The 18553-nt window shown below is 39.8% G+C and overlaps 1 protein-coding gene and 1 pseudogene across 1 annotated transcript; both read left to right on the top strand.

Annotated features, from left to right (window-relative positions):
* Positions 1–174: 174 nt before the first annotated feature.
* Positions 175–9393, top strand: LOC119919316 (annotated as a pseudogene).
* Positions 9394–16520: 7127 nt separating this feature from the next.
* On the top strand, positions 16521–17749 carry LOC119919317 (serine/threonine-protein kinase 35-like). The gene has a single exon (XM_038739730.1). It carries the CDS (start codon positions 16947–16949, stop codon positions 17469–17471), a length of 525 nt encoding a protein of 174 aa, XP_038595658.1. The 5' UTR covers positions 16521–16946; the 3' UTR covers positions 17472–17749.
* The last annotated feature ends 804 nt before the right edge of the window (positions 17750–18553 follow it).

Consider the following 18553-nt stretch of genomic DNA (forward strand, 5'->3'; position numbering starts at 1 on the left):
GGATATGTCATAGAAATACTTCCAATCGAACATCTTTGGTTGAAGGACTAAGAGTCCTGAATGAAGAATTAAAGTTGCACCCAATACATGTACATCTGACGATGGTTTTCTCCGGGCATGAAGACACACAGACAGGACATACGTGATATATTCCTTTCACTGTTGATCCAGTAGGGCAAAAGACTTGGATGATGCCATCAGCATCAGGGTGTCGGAGACCATATGAGTTGGGAATCCATATTACAGATGTGGCAAGCTTTGTGAGTCCAGGTGGTGAATTAGATGAGGATGCAAACAACGTGGTTCCACATTACTGCAGTGGGGGAAACCCCATTCACATGTTCCCCCAAGAACTGAGCACTGGACTCTTCAGTCTTCTGCCAGGTCAAGATCGCAGGGCAGTTTCATTAATGTTCAAAGTAAACAAGAAAACAAATGAGATCATTGGAAGGCCCAAATTCAGCTGTCACTGATCAATTCTGATAAACAGTTGTCTTATGAACAGGCAGAGAACATGATCTCCAAAAGATATGGACATAGCCCTAAATTTGACACAGATGAAGACTGTGTCACAGTGGCTTATTGTTTTGCAAAAGCTCAAAGGAAGATTAGACTTGTGGATTGGGCTTATTCTCAACCTGATGATCAGAGATTGCCCGGGAAGCGCAAAGCCAACCTGATGATTGAGGAGCTGAGTGTGTTATTCAATCACATGCATCGAGGCTTTGATCGATTCAGAAAAGAGCAGGTATTACACACCCCTTCGCTGTCAGGCAGAACCAGACCCTGAAAAGATTGAGGAATTCAAGGAGAAATGCGGGGAATTAATACCACTTTCTTTTCATGCGCGGCACAGAGTTGCCCATGAAGAACAAGCCCCAAAATGCGAAAACTTCCACATACTCACAGAAGTGTGGAATGATATCCAGGCCGCTGCCAGAACAGATGATATAGACAAAATGGTGGACCTGATTGCTGCAGATGACATCCACCCTCTGCTCCAGCCAGTCACTGAACAGTTCAGAAGGTGCTCTAGTAAAGCTTATGTCATCCGCTCCTACTCCTCTCCCAAAGCAGAGGTTGGGCATTATTCTCTGAGCGTACGTTCTTACACACAAGCATCATCACCAATCCGCAGGTACATGGACATCATCTTGCAGAGACTTTTGCACTCTGTCATATGTAAAAGGGATGTCCAATACACTCGAACAGAGATTTCGACTTTGTGCAGTGAATTTGAGCACAACCTCAAGCATGCCAAGGAGTATGAACAAAAGAGTGAGCAAATCAAATATGCAGTGAGCATGAAAAAACAAAGTGCTTCAAAGCTGGCCTTTGTTCGTGTGGATCTCAACAGAGACAGTTTTGCAGTGTCATTTCCTTTTAACAAGAACATATTTGCAGAGAGTCTATCAATTATGTACAAAGATTTACAATTGTGTGACCAACCATTTAATGATGACACAAATCAATGCACTCTAAAATGGAAAAGACGGATCTACACAGCTGACACCATGCAAATCCACCAAGAGTTGGAAAAGCCAGACTGTGGTCCCTGCGTTGAGCTTCCACTGACAGTATGGAAAGCCACTGTTGAAGCAATTGACAAAGAAAACTTTAATCATGCAATGATTCTCATAAAGCAGGCTAATAAGGAACTGGAAAAACAAAAAATTCGGTCACAATCAGCTGAAATGCCTCATTCCCACACATGTACCTCCATGCAGCAAAGGGAGCATGAGGTTGACATCAACCTCCAGTTGCAGACAGGTGACACCCTTCAGATCCAAATGACATCAGAGGTAAAAAGGGGTTATCCCATGCCTGCTGTTCAGTTGGTGTGCATTAAACCAAAGTTTGAGATTTGTGTGGACCATGTCCACAGCCCTATCACATGCTTCTCAAGATCAGCAGATCATCCATCAAGGATTCATTATAGTGACATAGAGGAGTATGTACGGATCTGGAAACCGATGTGTGAGATGGAATCTGCTGCTACTGCTGTGGATGAGAGTGACAGCATCGTCATTGAGAATCTGTTGGTAAACTTCAATCAAGAGCACGAAGGCACACTAAAAGGAAGCTTCTTTTTACCTCTGGCATGGATCAATGATTGGGCCATTGAATGTAACCTTTCAAAGTGCCTGCTGTGTATACGGAAAAGAGGTTTGAAGTTGACTTCCCTGGAACATTCCGCATCGGTGGACCCAAGAGAGTTTACATGGGTGGCCCATGGTGTCACTAGCAAAGTAGAAGAACGTAAAAATGAAGGCAGTAAAGTGGAGTTCTATGTCAATCACCTGCCCATGGACACCATTCCTGATTGTGTCTTTCAGAAAAGCACTCGTTTCACAGTTGAAATAATCCCAAAGCTCCTGCCTGACATGTAAGTGTAGTTCCCTTTACCTTTCCAATGTAACATTGGTTTTAGTTTGACTTTTGATCACATATTTCTTTGACATACCGTTTTATAATTTTTTTTCTATAGCCGGAAAGAAAATGCTGTGGTCAGCGTTGCTTCTGCATGTGAGCTTGTCAAGACTATAGCACTTGGAAAACACATTCCAAAAGAGGGTATGTCCATTAGTCAGCAGTAAATAGCTACATAGATTTTAACTCTTTGTATCTGTGAGTAACACCTGAAGTTGTTATTTTTTCTTTGCAGTAAACGCAGTGTGGTACAACATGAGGAAAGACCTACCAAATGTACTGCCCCCGTTTAACCAGAGTCAGCATCGTGCTGTCACGAAAGCTCTAAATAATACCTTCACACTTATACAGGGGCCACCTGGTAAGAACAAGAACTTGTATTTACCCTGATGCCTTATATTTTCTGCTAAGGCTAAAGACATAATTCTCATTTGTCTCTTAGGAACTGGAAAGACAGTAGTAGGTGTGTACATAGTGTACTGTTTCTTTGAGCTGAACTCAAAGAACAAAAGGAAATTTGATGACCCCAAGGATAAAAACAAGAAACAAGTTATTCTCTACTGCGGCCCATCCAACAAGTCTGTTGATGTCGTTGCTGGTAAGTTACTTTGTGTCTCTGCTAAATTTTCAACTGCATTTCTTTATGTATCTTTAAACCATGTTCCCTTTTACTGTTGTGACACAGAGTACCTTTTGAGGTTTGGTGACAAGCTAAGACCCTCCGGGTCTACAGCCAACAAGTGGAGATGCTTGATTACCCTTATCCAAACTGCACCCTTCAGTTTTCCCAGAGGACACTCCGCCAAGAACGTGCCAAACCAGAGCTCAGGTACTGTAATCACATTAGTTGATGACACTCAGTTTAGAATTTGAACTAATTGCACTGATATATTTTACATGGTTTTAGGAGCATCACTCTACATCACCGCATGCGACAGGACCAAAACCCCAATGCAGGTCAAATAAAATATTTTGACCAACGCATTGAGAAAAAGAAGAGCTGACTGCTGAAGAGGTGAAAAAGTAAGTTCAGATGCACTACTGGTTTAACACAGTTTAAAACTGCAGGAAAACTGTTTGTCAGTAATACCTATTTAAACAGATTAGAAATGCAATTTCACCACATTTTGAACCATTATTATTATTCAGTATGTGTACAAAAAGTTGGAAAAGCTAGAGCAGATAATAATTAAACAAAAACCAAAAAGCTTAAAGACTAAACGTTCTGTTGAAGTCCACTGGGGAGAAGCTACAACCATTGGATCTGGGGAAAGTCATTTAGTTAGTTTTGATGCTCTCCTCCGCAATGATTTTACTTTCATGGCATAGTTTCATAGTTAGGCTAGTCCTGCAGTGTTTCCCCTACCACTGTTTACCTAAACCAAAGTGGACCAGTAGTAGGCCTTGTGGCAGTATTGGAGCCTACTTCCTTTTAAAATGTTTTCTTGTCAGAAGTACACTACTTGTGCAGCACTGAGTAGCTGTTTGTCTTTCAAACAGCTACAGTAAAACTATGAATAGAACTATTCAAAGTTGAGAGTGATCAAAACCTCACTACTAATGAGCTCCACGGAGCACCTGTTCTTGCTGTCACTTTGTTGCTCAATCTGGAAAATATCCTTTCCACTTAGCCAGTGGATGCTGCGATGCTTATGATGTGGCTGTTGATGGACAGAATGAGAAATTGCTAATGAACTTGAGTAATTGTAATAGGGTGGTGTTTTTGGCTAAGATATTTGTCATTGTTTGCAGTAATACCATCCAAACAATGAAACCACACATAAATAACCTTTCTACAAACATTTCAAAATTAATTTATCACCATTTTTATGATTGGTCAGTAAATATATTTATGTATTTATTTTTTAAGCTTTTATAAAGCCCATTGTTAATTCTATAGTATTGAAGGATGCAGTTCTATAGATTGGTTTGGCATAACACATACCAATATGTCTATATTCTTCTTGTTTATATTCTTCACCTAGGCACTATATTTTGATAATTAAATGTGTGTTAAATTATAGCCTATATCTCTCTCTTAACTTTTATTAAATGAATGCTTATGTGTCTGACTGTATACCCCAACCTTAAAAAATAAAGCATACCAAAATTGTAGCCTATTAATCAAACCAACAATGGAAGGCCCATCCAACAAGTTGGGCAATCCCAATCAGGCGTAGAAAAGGACAAGTCTTCACAAAATGCGGGTGGAATGATTTGCAGGTTATGCTGTAGTGAGGACAACTCGGAAATACTGGACAAACCACGTCCCCAATTAATTCAAAACGGGATGCGCTATTTAGTTCTCAAATACGAGACGATTCCGTATTTTAAGGGATGGTGGCAACTAATTACATTAGCTCCTATAAATTTAGCTGCCTAACAGCCAAAAACATCAGGCTCAGCTTTTAGACCACAGTCTGAATCTCAGGGGAGATTTTAGCGAGTGCATTTATTAACTGACACACTGTAGCCTACACTGTACATTTACTGCCAGACTGACATCTTTTCCTCTCCTACGTTCGCTTTCACCATCACTTTTTGACGCTAACTGTCTCACATTTGGTCAACCACACACACTCGCACACAGATTACACACTGCCCTGTTCCTTTAAAAGAGCTACGCTACTCTTATAACAGTAGGCCTACCTTCCACATAGATTTCCTTTGAAGAATAAGTAGAGGGAGCCAGCCCACCATTGAGTGTTACCATGCTTGCACAGTGAATGAATATAGGGGAAACACCGGATTGGTGGTTTTCAGGGACATCTTTGCAACACTGGAATGGGCTCTTTGTTGCCCCCTGTGGCCATTGGGGGAAAGACTACATGAGAGCGGAGGGATTTATGCTTTATTGGAAGTGTTTTGAAACACGGCCGTAGTTCAAGTCCGGCCTGGGCACTGCTGCATGTCATCCCCTCTATCTTCTTTGCCTTTCCTGTCTTTCAGCTGACACTGTCAATTAAAAAAAGGCAAAATGGAAGTGTTTTGAAACAGTATTTTTCAACTTTATAAGAGAAAAGAATTCAAGGATGAAAACTAACTGATTGGTTTGGCACGTGTACTTTGGGCCCCATCTCTGTAAACCATACAACTGTTTCCCAGAGTTTTTCCATGGGACCTTCCTTGGGACTGTGAGACACTCCCAAATGAGACTAGGTTGGACACTCTATATATGGAAATAGTGAGTGAACACACTGTAATAAGCTCACCCATAGGACCATATCATACCTTTGGTACTTATTCTGTCATAGAATAGTGATAAAAACACATTAAAGTAGGCTTGTACAGTCACTTTGACTCAATGTGATGCGACAATATCCAACCCTGATATGTTGTGTTTGTTAAAGTCATTTTAGTGTCTGTAATATGTTTGCATACTAAAATCCTCTGTGGAAAAAAGAGTGAGAAAAACAATAAGATATTTTAATAAATCATTTTGAATATGAAGAACTTTATTTGCAGTCCTAACAGAATTTTTTTTCCTCCTAGATACAAGAACCTCCTCAGAGATGCTCGGACACATGAGCTTGAACGGCATGACATCATACTGTGCACATGTACACAGTCTTCCACCCCGAGTTTGACTAAAACAGTCAGCGCGCGTCAGATCCTCATCGATGAATGTGCAATGGCAACTGAACCCCAGGCCTTGATTCCGTTAGTCTGTAACAAACCAGAGAAGGTGTGCTTTTCATTTAACTTTAACTGTCCTTAATGTGTTTGTATGCTAAATTACATTCCAAGAGTGCCGTTTTAATGTCAGAATATCTTTTGCATTAGCCTAATTCCAATCAAACAGGTAATTATTTATTTTAACACTGGGATCTAAGTATGGCAGTTGTGACAATGACATCATGAACAAGCAAAGTTGTAAAAAAATAATGATCCTCACATCATTTCTAATAATAATTGTAACATTCCCCCAACCCACAATAATTTCTCTAGTCCCACAGTCAGGTCAACATCTTCCCCTCAGTTTGGTCCATTACAATAAACCTCAAAAACTACAGGCTAAATTCCCATGTAATTTGTTGCAAATATTGGCCATAGTGAATTATTACATACATGCCCAATCAGATTTTCCAAATATCAGAATATAATGGGCACATTCATGTCTACGATTGGATCAAGTCTTTTCATTTTGGACAGAGATTCTTCCTGTTGGTTGATAGTTAAAAAGCTCGCCTCAGTCTTTTTACGTCTTGCTGTTTCTTTGCATCATTGCTTAGTAAGGCTCACTTCATTTTAGTCACTCTAATTCATCAAATATTCTAACGGCTTACAATATCACTTTCAGATTGTTTTGATCGGTGACCACAAACAGTTACGACCCATTGTGAAGAATGAGAGTGTGAAGAGGCTGGGGATGGCCAAGTCTCTGTTTGAACGCTACTATACAATTCATGAGAACAGGGCTGTGATGCTTGACACCCAGTACAGAATGGTGAGAACATTACATATACACTATATACACATTTATAGCGTGCTTTATATATACATATTATATTGTATATTTATGTAAATGTGTACTTTAGGCTTGGGCGGTATTTATTTCTTCACACCTTTATACCTTCCTGCCTTTTCACAGGGGGTATGTACAGTATATGACGGTTTTAAACCGTTTAATAGAAAGAGCAGTGTATACATTGGAAAGTTATTTTTGACAGTATTGAAAGTCATACCGTCAGCTTAATGTACTTACTGTTGCGATATTGTATCAGCACATGTCTGTGTTAAGTATTTTAAATTGTAATCAACAACTATCACTTATGTACCTTCATAGCATGAGAAAATATGCAAGTTCCCATCAAACGAATTCTATGAGGGAAAGCTGAAAACTGGGGAGGAGCAGCCGAGCAGTGTCCTGCGTGTTGATAACAAGACAATGCCAATCGTTTTTGGGGACATCAAAGGAAAAACCATCAGTCTGGTTGTCAGCACAGCCAAGGGCAACGAGAACTCTAAAGCAAACCATGAAGAGAGACAAAAAGTGGTAGGCTACTGTATTGGGCACCATTGCATTTCCTTGTTGATTTTAAACAGTGATATTAAAATATAAGGGTAAAGGTTGCTATAGATATGACTCAGTGACATAATTTATTATTGCTCTTAATCACTGGTTTTGGTTGGGTTCTTTTGCAGATTGACATTGCTGTAGAGCTTGTGAAGACTGCCAAAATTGAACAGCAAAGTATTGTGATTCTGTCGCCCTATAATGCCCAAGTATCAGAAATCAGAGAGGAGCTGAAGAAGAAGAAAATGAATCAAATCACTGTTACCACAATCACTAAAAGCCAAGGTGACTATGCACCTCTCTGCTACCTAATGACAAATCATTTACTGAAATTAAAGTAGCTACACCACAATGGAAACAAACTACTAATTCTGAAGAATTGCTCTTCTCAAAGTATTAAATGTATTAACATGTAACCAGTATTTTAATGTTGTAGCTTGTCCCAGTGGTGCTGTGCACCTAGCAGGAACTATTTCCTGTCCTGCTATGTAGTTTAAATCAACAGTGTGTCATATATAACGACCATATATCACATTTTAAATGTAAAATCATCATAATTTTTGATAAAATAGACATTTTTTTTTCTAGAAATGTAAGAAAAACTTTGTTGTTTAGCGATGGCTCATCATGTGACACGCAACATTTTGTCTCCTAGGAAGTGAATGGCGTTACGTCATTATATCTACAGTGTGCTCTCTGCCAAGTGAAGAGATTGAGCCTGAACCAGAAAGAGCTTGGCTGTCCAAACATCTGGGCTTTGTCGGTGATCCCAACCAGATAAATGTGGGGATCACCAGGGCCAAGGAGGGACTGTGCATCATTGGTAAGACACTGCAGCTCATGCCTTATTTCTACCTTCGCTTAAGGCCCAAATCTTCTACACAACTTTAACTCAAATGTCACTGTCCTTTCAAAGGGAACCAAGAGTTGCTCAGCTGCAGCAGAACTTGGAAAAAACTCCTGGACCACTACAAGCTCCACAATGCAGTGACAGATGCAGATAAGATTTCAGTGTGCAGTGCCACATAGCTGATCTCTTCTATCCTTTTTAAGAGACTTGATTGCTACAAGCTGAAGATCAGAGTTCCTACACTTACAGCCCGACTTCATGAAATACATATATATTTGTAGTTTTTTACATGCCTATGGAGTAACTTTTTATGCATTCTTTTTTTAAAGTTTGGTCCAGATTTTGGGTTTTGATATTCTGTTTTTGACAAAGTTGTGTTCTGACTTACTTTTTATACCTTTTAATATGTATGTATCTGTAAATATGACTAAGTAATTATAACTTCTATTTCAACTGTATCTAGAATTTTATGATTAGATGTGCTCATTTAAATTCTAAATCTTCAGGTTCAAATACTGAATAGTCCGTTTTTTTTTCATTTTTGTTAAATGTTAAGTTGTATTTTGTATATCATTTAAAATATTGTATTTGAGAAATGTTGCAGGCTAACTAACTCTAACTCCTAACACAGTGCTAATCTTAACTGTGGACAGCTAACAGAAAACACAGGTTAGCTCTTGCTGTTTGGATTGTTTCATTATCATTTTTATTTTTATTGAAATACAGAGAATTATCACTGTATGAAATCAACTCGAGTGACGCTTTGTCCCTGTTAACTGATGTCAGGTCAGCATTGTTTTCATTGCCAGACAGCTCACCTTAACCCATAAACTGCCTCGCCAGTTGGTGAGCCTAGTCTGGAATTTTTGTTTGATCTCTTATGTTATTATTTGTGATATTTTTAAATGTTCTCTCTACATTCAGTGATTTTAGTAAATGTATGCACACATACAAAAATATAACAGTTGATTTATTCATGGTTTATTTTTTTCTTGACCCTATTAAATTGAATATCTGGGATAGCAATTTTCAATCAAAAAGTGATGAAGACCATGTTATGTTCGTTTTATACAATAATATTGTGTCATTAAGTGCAGTGAATATATGCGTGTGTTTAGGCTTGTGTGTGTAGATGTATGTATGTGTATATATGTTGCCATGCACATACTTGGACCTTTTTTCTTTTGTTCTATACACAAAATACAAATGCATTGAAAATGATTGTTTTTGGAAAATATTAATTAAAAAAAAGTATTGAAAAAAATACACAAAAAGAAATAAATACACAATGGTTCTGGAATTGAAACAGATTTGCTTATTTCCTTAGATACACACCTGTTTTGCTTAAAGCAGACTTCCACCAATGGTGTGCGTACACAAAATAATTGCGTCAAAAAAATAATTAACACACATCAGACATTTTCCATTTAGACATGTTATAGCAGGATAAGGGTGTGTTTTAATAATGAATTCAGTACTTGTAGGCAAGCAACCTTGAAACTATGTCATTAAAATTTCTGACCAAAGTGGGATGAATGCCATCTCTCCTAATCAGAGGTCATCCACAGTCTCCCAATTATCTGCAAAGCCGACATCATTTACTGGACACCACTTCAATAACCAGTGAGACTGATGACATGCAGCTAAACCATAGTACTAAACATGTCATCACTGGTCAGATTTGGCAGGGGCCCAGAGAAAACTACCGGTCCAACATTGTCTTATGTACCATATGACTTTTAAACTCAAATTCAGCACCACTCCACTGAAATAGTTTATTTACCATTATTATAATTGCTTTTATATTGCTGTGTATTGTCTGCTACATAGCAGAAGGGAGTTACAAACTCAATTTCACTTCACAACCTGTTGTATTGTCACAAATAAATCTACCCTGTACACACACACAACATTCATTTTAGTAACTGGGGGCCGTCTAACAACGTCAAGTAACGATTGAGTTTCCATGGTGTAGAGGCACGTTTACAATTTACTAAGCCTCAACTCTAACGTAAGAAATAAACAACATTTATTACATGTACCATAATCACTAAAGTAGGCAGGAGAAAAGCTAAACATCTAACTGTCACGGCTGTCGCTGTCACCCTTGTGTTTCCCCTTTTCCCTGTCTCACCTCTACCAAGTAGGCTGTGTCCCTGGGAATGAAGACCCGCCTACTTCCTGGTTTCTGGGGTGCTGACATCTGTACCGCCCATTGGTTCCCTCTGTTTTCCACTCAACCAATGGCTCGTCACCACGTTAATTACCTCCGGCTCATAAGGAGAGTCCACCTGTTGCTCCTGGCAGCTTGTCACCGCCTGTTGACTTGTGTGCCGCTGGTATTGACTGCATAGCCTGTCTGTTGTACTTTGTGTTTAGTGGAACTATCCACCTTCCTTGCCTATTAGCTGTACATTGTGTTTAGGTAAACATTTGCATACCTTTGTATGTTAGCTCCACATTTGAGTTCAGTGGAGAAATTCACTTGTTGTTTTGTTTACTATTGTGTTAGTTTTCACCAGGTGGAGTGGGTGCTGTGCTCTTTGTGTTCTTTTGTAGTAAGACTCAACCCTGCTTAAAACGATAGATAGGTACAGGCCTCCTTTTGAGGACCTTTTTATTTTAACTTGGTTTTGTATTTTCGCAGCACCCTCGTCCACCCTCCTTTTGTTTTTTTGTTACCTGTCTACATCTCTTCTGTTACCAATAAACGTTACCTTGTTAAGATCTACCAGTTGTGCCTATATGTTTATGGCCACAACACCCCTAGACCAACAGGGGGTCGTAACACTAACACACTGAGCAAGAGCAGGAGAGTGAGGGAGAGAGAGAAGCCATCGCTGGCTGCTTGTCTAGCGCATGGTAGCTAGCAAAACTTAACAGCAAATTTTACTGGGTTGAGCGAGAGCATAACAAACATGCTACCAGTTAAAAGTCATGTTTTGCCTCTCTGTCCTTCCCTTGAGCCAGACGGTGACACATCCACATAATCTACCCAGAGAGTTCAAAGTGTTTTTGTTGCTGCTCTTTATATGCTTATTATAATTTATCTATCCATTAATCATTTTCTGTAATACTTTTACGGTTTGTATTTTCTGTGTGGATATTGTGTCTCTCTCAACCCCAACCGGTAGTCATGGTTCTGCTCAAGGCCTTTTGAAAGGGAGTTTTCAAGGTACAATGTTTATAAGTCATTATACAGCAGGGGGGGTTAGACACGGTAGCTCTGCTTTAATCTTGACAAGTTACAGAGCGGCAGTCTCTTCATTCAACTTACACTGTAAATTTTCAGCTAAACTGAGACTTTTTGAAGACCCTTTTCTCTCTCTATCTCTCTCGCCTACCATTCACCAGTCTTGTGTGAGTTTTGCGTGCTGCTGACAACTGCATGCACGTTCTTCGCGGGTCTATTTCAAGTAGCCGGCTATTTAAAAACGATAAAATATTTTTTGTGGTTCATCAACGGTGATAAATTATCCGAAAGTCCCGCGAGGTGCGGACAACTCGGCACAACACCAGTGAAGCCGGGGCTCCGTCTATTCAGCAAGTGTTCCTCTTCCATGACACACACGCTCACGTACACATGCGCACAGACGCCCCAGGGTTAGGGTTACAATTTGGGATTTATTCACGCACTTTAAAAACATTTATTGAAAGTTTTATTCTTTTCATGTTTATTTACAGCATTAAATTTTGAAATGTATATTGTAATAGGCTGTATATTAACTTATTGGGAGAAAACTGGTAGTTCTCGTAAATCAGACGTTGAGCACCCCCATATCGCCAAAATGGCGTGATGCCTGTTTCACTGCGAAGCTTCGACTGTGAGATTGACAGTCGAATCAGGCTCCGCCCATCAAAGCATTGAATCTTCGACTATTGGGGGTCAGCCCTAATACATATAGACAGACACGTACCCAATCATTCCACTGCATTTTAAGAATTTGTATCTGGGGTGACAGTCCACCTCCTCTCATCTTGCCTTCCTCTTTCCTTGCCTGTGTCGCCATGTGCTTGCTCATGATGGGAACTGTTACTATAAAAAATATCACTGTATTGTAAAAATTACAAAGAGTCAGGTCTAGACCTGCTCTAAATGAACAGTGCGATGAGATAACTTTGTTCTGAATTGGCGCTATTTAGGCCTAAATAAAATTTACATTGTCACATGACAAAAAACCAATGAGGTTTTTAGTTTAGGCTACCAGGTGACTTGCACACTGATCATATTTGAAATGTTGCTCCCCTCCGGTAAAGCGGGACAGTATGTAGAACAAGAGCTGTAACAGTGACCAGAAGAAGAAGTGCAGCTCAGGGGTTTCAGGTGGATGATGTATTACATCTACAGAGTATTTCACTCAAAAAAATGTATTTACATTATGCGAGTTAAGACTGCAACCTACAGTTATTCTTCTGCATTAATGGCTATAATTCTTGACAAGTTAGTACTTAACATTATATATTAAGACAAATGTAGACTGTGCTTCTTGCACAAGGATTCCCTTATATTCAAAACTCAATGTTGACAGGTACGGTTCACAGTAATATCCTGGACCATGTTTATATAACTACACTTTTTAATGCGCTGAGGGATACTATGTCATATGCAGAGGCCCTGAAGAAAGTGAGATGAACGGGGGAACTTTCCAGGCAAATGGCAGCTGGTGCACCTTCCGTGGGCAGTTAGAGACCAGTCAAGATCTGACGTTATCAAAGTGGTGGTGGATGCTGCAGAGAGATTCCTGGAAGAGGTGTATCTAAGTCCTCAAGAGCTGCACAAGTATATGAGTATCTGGAAGTACATGAAAGAGGGAGGGGAAAAAAACATGTTATACATTTTACAATGGAATGCACAGAGTTAGTGCCTAATGGGCAGGAATTGAAGTGATTTGTAGATTTCATTTCATTTCATTTTTGTTTATTTGACAGGGACAGTGCTCATTAATTAACAGTAAAATAACGTAAATGAGCGAGTTAGCTCAACAGGCTAATTTTCATCTGTTGTCCCTGGCCAGTTATTATGAGGGCAACCTAAAATAAGATTTAAAATTACAAAAATTACTTATTACAGTCCACAAGTAATAACAATATATACAGAATGTAGTAAGACAGGTAAAACACATAACAATAAATAACAAACCATAGACCATTCATAACGAGAAATGAAAAAGACTGACAAAAGACAATCTGCAAACAAGCAACAAATCTCAGTAGGCAGTCAGTAGTCTAATGTGCACATATCCGATTACCAATTAGCCACTTCTTAAGCTGACCAGTAAAAGAAAGATAAGTATTTGCCTCTCTTATCAGCATTGGCAAGAGATTCCATTGTTAGATGCTGTACAAAGAACGCTGACTGACTAAAAGCACTTCTTCGAGTGGAAATGATACAATCCCCTCTTGTGATACCTCCGGTAACATGAGTGCCTGCACTCTGCATAACAAATCTCTTCAGTGGAGGTGTGGCAGTGCTGTGCAATATCTTATAAACTAGACAGAGGTTACTATAATTGATCAAGTTTTCCCAACTCAAAGCCTGTGGGTATCTAAGATTTGACAGGTGTGAAAACTATTAGGTTTCGAATCTTAAACTTTGATAGTATGTTTATAGAGAATTTCAAGTGGCTTCATTGTAGATTTGTTAGCTTGTGCCCAGCTTGTCAAACAATATGTAAAATGCGGGATAATCATGGCATTCATGATGAATTTAAAGACCACAAGTGATATGTATTCAGGAAACCTGGCTTAAACATGTTTAGATTTTGTGATTCCTGGATATGAAAGTGTCAGTTATGGTAGAAACGGAAAATCTGGGGGGTGGTGCAACATTTATAAGATCAGATGTACAGTACCAGAAAGTAGAAATGAAGCCTAATCTAGAATGTGTTAGTAAGGGTTTGGGGACAGCACAGGTGGATTAACATAGCAAACGTTTATAATCCGTGCTTACAATAAATTTAAGTGAGTTGGAGAGGGTTATGGAACAAATAGGGACTTTTAACTCTCACAACCCTCTTTGGGGTAGTAGAATAAAGGATACTAATGGGACCACTATAGAGGAATTTATGGACAGGTGGAGATTGTTTTTAAATGATGGCAGGCCAACTAGATTTGATATTAGAACAGGAATGTTTCACACATAGACTTAGCATTAGCATAATAGGAAGTGATAATTATCCATTACTATGAGGTTTGGGAAGACTACTGAGTGAAGAACAGGGCAACCAAAATTCTTTAATTATAGTAAGGCAGATTGGCCATTTATTTCTGAAAGGTGCAATAAAAATTTAGAGGAAGTAAATGGGGAAGCGACAGTAGAGGAATGGAACAGCAGTTATGTGAAATGATTATGAGAAGTGCAAATGAATCTATCCCGATAAAGAAGACCTCCAAAAGGAAATTAGGGTACCATTTTGGAGCAAGGACTGTGATAAAGCAGTAAGAGACAGAAATCCTGGGTATAGAGCATTGAGAAAATGTCCAACGGAAGATAAAGCAGTAGAGTATAAAAGACTGCGGCCAAAGCACGCAGAGTGATTAAGACTGCAAAAAAGGAGTGCTGGAGAAGATACTGTGGAAAATTAGGGGCAGAGACAGCAGTATGAGATATATGGCGGGCAGTACACCGTATGTCAGGAAGCAATAGAAAAGGAAAATGCCAGTTTTAGAGGAGGAGGGCTTGTTTGCTACAAGTGATTTGGATAAAGCAAAGCTATGTGTTCACAGGTGAAGAAATGAAATTATACAAAGAAATGAAATATTAGAGCAAAATCGGGACAAACTTGAGGTAAATCATGATAATTCTGATGTGTGTAATTAATTTTTTTTGTTACTACTGTTAACTACACAGTGCAATTGGAAAAGGGAGGAAAACAGCTCCAGGGAAGGGTGGTATTAGCTATGAGATCATTAAGAAGCCACTTTGTAATATTAATGCCGGTTTTTCTCTTGATTTGAAAAGGCGTATGACATGCTGTGGAAGGAGTGGCTTGTTATTAAACTTTATGAGTCTGGAGTCAGAGGGCAGATGCTTAACTGGATACAAGATTTCTTGAAGAACAGGAGCATTCAAGTTAGGATTGCAAATACATTTTCAGATGGCACAGGTATTGATAATGGAACACCTCAGGTAAGTGCAATAAGTCCAGTCCTTTTCAACATTATGATAAATAATATATTTGAAGGAATTGGGAATAATTTTGGACAGTCTCTGTTTGCAGATGATGGGGCCATCTGGAAAAGGGGCGGGAATATCAAACAAAACTGAGCGAATGCAGGTAGCACTGAACAAGGTGGCTAGTTGGGGTGAAAAGTGGTAAGATCTCAGTAGATAAGTCAAAGTACTAATATTGGTAATAAGAAAACTGAATGTGGTGGTTTATTTTTGTATGAACAAGCAATTGAAAGGGTAAAATAGTTCAAATTCTTGGGTGTGCACTTTGATGAGAAGCTAACATGGAGAAAGCAGATAAATAATGTAGTAAATAAGTGTGAAAAAGTGATAAATGTAATGCGTTCCCTCTCGGGTAGCACATGGGGTGCAGGCAGAGATACTCAACTAATGATCTACAGGGCAATGGTAAGACAGAGCAGTGTTACTTGGGTAAAACCAGAAGACATTCTGTAATCATGACAAGACTGAGACTGGGACACTGTGGACTTGCATGGGATCTGGCAAAGATGGGCAAACATGAGGATGGACTCTGTAGAACCTGCAATCAACAACAGACTGTTAAACATGTGTTTATGGAATGTCAACAGTACAAAAGGCAAAGAGATCAACTTTACTCTGCGCTATCAAAAGCTGGAAGACAGACAGTGACATTGAGAGACATTGTGGAAGCAGTCATGAACTTTATATCTGCAACAGGATTACCCCTCTGAGAATGGTGATGCCATAAAACGATACTGAGACTGAACTGTGAGAGGCAGCAATATCCGTAAGGCATCTAGTCTGCCGGAAAGCCGGAAGAAGAAGAATTATACAGATTAAGGCTAAAGCTACATTGCTGATACTACTGTGATTTAAATCCAATGTTGTCTGCGTCTTCTAGACATCTGCAGCTCACAGTAACCTGCTCTTGTTTTCTTCCTACTACCCGCTCATAATGTAAAACATTATAGGCTGTATTACGTAATGCTGCCTTTTCTGTGTCTTTTCATTGAGGACGCAAACATTTTGTTTAAATAACGTTATTGTAATTGTCAATGAACATAACTTTTTATATACAGTCTATGGAACATAACCGACCGTGGGTTCCGTGCTACGTTTAGTGTGGGCTATTGATCCGTACAGTGGGCTTAAATGTCACAGGATCGAGCAGTGCAGAAACAGAAAGGCTGCTTAACGTGTAGCGTGACACACAACTTACTAGATCAATAAAATCTTACCGTCTCTGCCCAGATGAACCAACCAACTAGAAACGCATTTAACATTATCGGTTTTATTTTGAAGCCTGACCGGAAACCCTCTTATATATTGCAGCGACGTTTACTTGTGTTTCCAGTTTACCCTCCTCCCCTCTTTAACTTTGATGAGCCTGTTTCTTTCCTGTTATCTCCATTCAAATAAAGGACGCCAATGGGTCACACAGACACTGCTGTCGTTGACAACATGTGGACATTTTTCTCTTTACTATTTGAATCGTGATGGATTCACGTGGACGTATGGATACAGTTGGCGAGGACGACAGGCGGAGACGCACGAGGAGCGCGCGAGCCTCCTGCAGACAACAAGCCAGAGCACGAGCCGACGAGGCGAAAGTGCTGCGGTGTCTTAGCGTGGGAAACACGGGAAAGGACAATGACATGGGGGAGGACACTGGTCTCTTCAAGCAGGATAACCTGGAGCGGAGGATCATGGCGCCCCGCTACAGCCTGCTGCGGGAGGTGGGAAGGGGCACATACGGCGTGGTGTACGAGGCGGTGGCCCGGAGGTCTGGTGCTAAAGTTGCCGTGAAGAAACTGCGCTGCGACGCGCCGGAAAACGTGGAGCTCGCCTTGCAGGAGTTCTGGGCGCTAGCAAGTCTGGAGAAACGGCATCAAAATGTGGTCCAGCTGGAAGAGTGTGTGCTGCAGAGGAATGGCATGGCCCAGAAAATGAGTCATGGGAACAAACGGTCCAAACAGTACCTGCGTCTCGTGGAGACTTCACTAAAAGGTGAGGCTTTTTAACGGTAGCTCTCCAACGTTAACTGTTAGCTGTTTGAGCTGAGTCACGTTATCAGACTTTGAGATTAGAGGGAACTATGGGCTGCTTTTTGGCTTTAAATCATTCCCGAATTGAAAAGCAGCCTCTAAGAATTCAGAAACTGTTGTGTTGTAGCAATGACTTTTGATGGTCCCCCTAAATATCCAACGTAATTTTAAATAGCAAGATTTTTTTAATGGTCGTAGTTTAGACTTTTGAAACAAAACTGGAGGTAACGTTAGTTCCTCAGATTTAGACACTGGTTTACTGGACATGCTGGGATCTTAAATATAATAATTAATTGATCATTAGGGTTAGTTAACAGTTTTGGTGGACGTCAGTTACATCACACTGGTAATTTGATTGAGCTAACCTCGAGGAGGATGTTTGATCTGGGTGGTTTTGCTTTTTGTCGTGTCATGTGATGTGTTAGCCTGTCTAGGTTTCAGTGGGCCACACGAATAAAGTATTATGCTTGTAAGGTTTAGTTTGTAGGGTTAACTTTGTGTTAGGAAATTACCTTTTGTGGTAGAATTGTTGTTGTACCATGACAGACTCGCTGGGGGATGGGTAGATTTGGTGAGGGAGCTCCGAGGCTCAGACTCACTAAAATGGAGTCTGCTGTGTTGTCTGTATTCACAGAAGTATTTCGTTCATCCCTTTGACAGTCATTGCACTTTTGACTTACAAATAAGCAACATAAGTAGGAGGTCTATGAACAGTGGATACCTCTCAGTGTTTTCGTGTACAGTGGTTCCTACATGAAGATGTTTTTAGCAGGCAGTTTGACACATTGTTCTTCCTGAAAGTCTAAAATACATGCCAAAGCTTGTTAGAGATGCCCTGAACTGGTTTCACGAAGTCTAAGCCTGTTGAAATTCAGATAAATACCAACCACACATAATGGGAAACACCCTGAAGAAGAAAGGCAGGACACTGCCAATGAGATGATAGTGGAGTCAGATAGTTAGAGTGCAAATTCACAGCGCCTTTGGGAAATTGTAATTTCAGACTGTTATCGAAAGGCAGATTTCGCATTCAGTTCTTGAAATGCATCGGGCAAGAG

Source organism: Micropterus salmoides, unplaced genomic scaffold (assembly GCF_014851395.1).
Source record: "Micropterus salmoides isolate LMB-PRFRI ecotype aquatic unplaced genomic scaffold, ASM1485139v1 Ms_hic_scaffold_2663, whole genome shotgun sequence".
Classification (NCBI taxonomy): domain Eukaryota; kingdom Metazoa; phylum Chordata; class Actinopteri; order Centrarchiformes; family Centrarchidae; genus Micropterus; species Micropterus salmoides.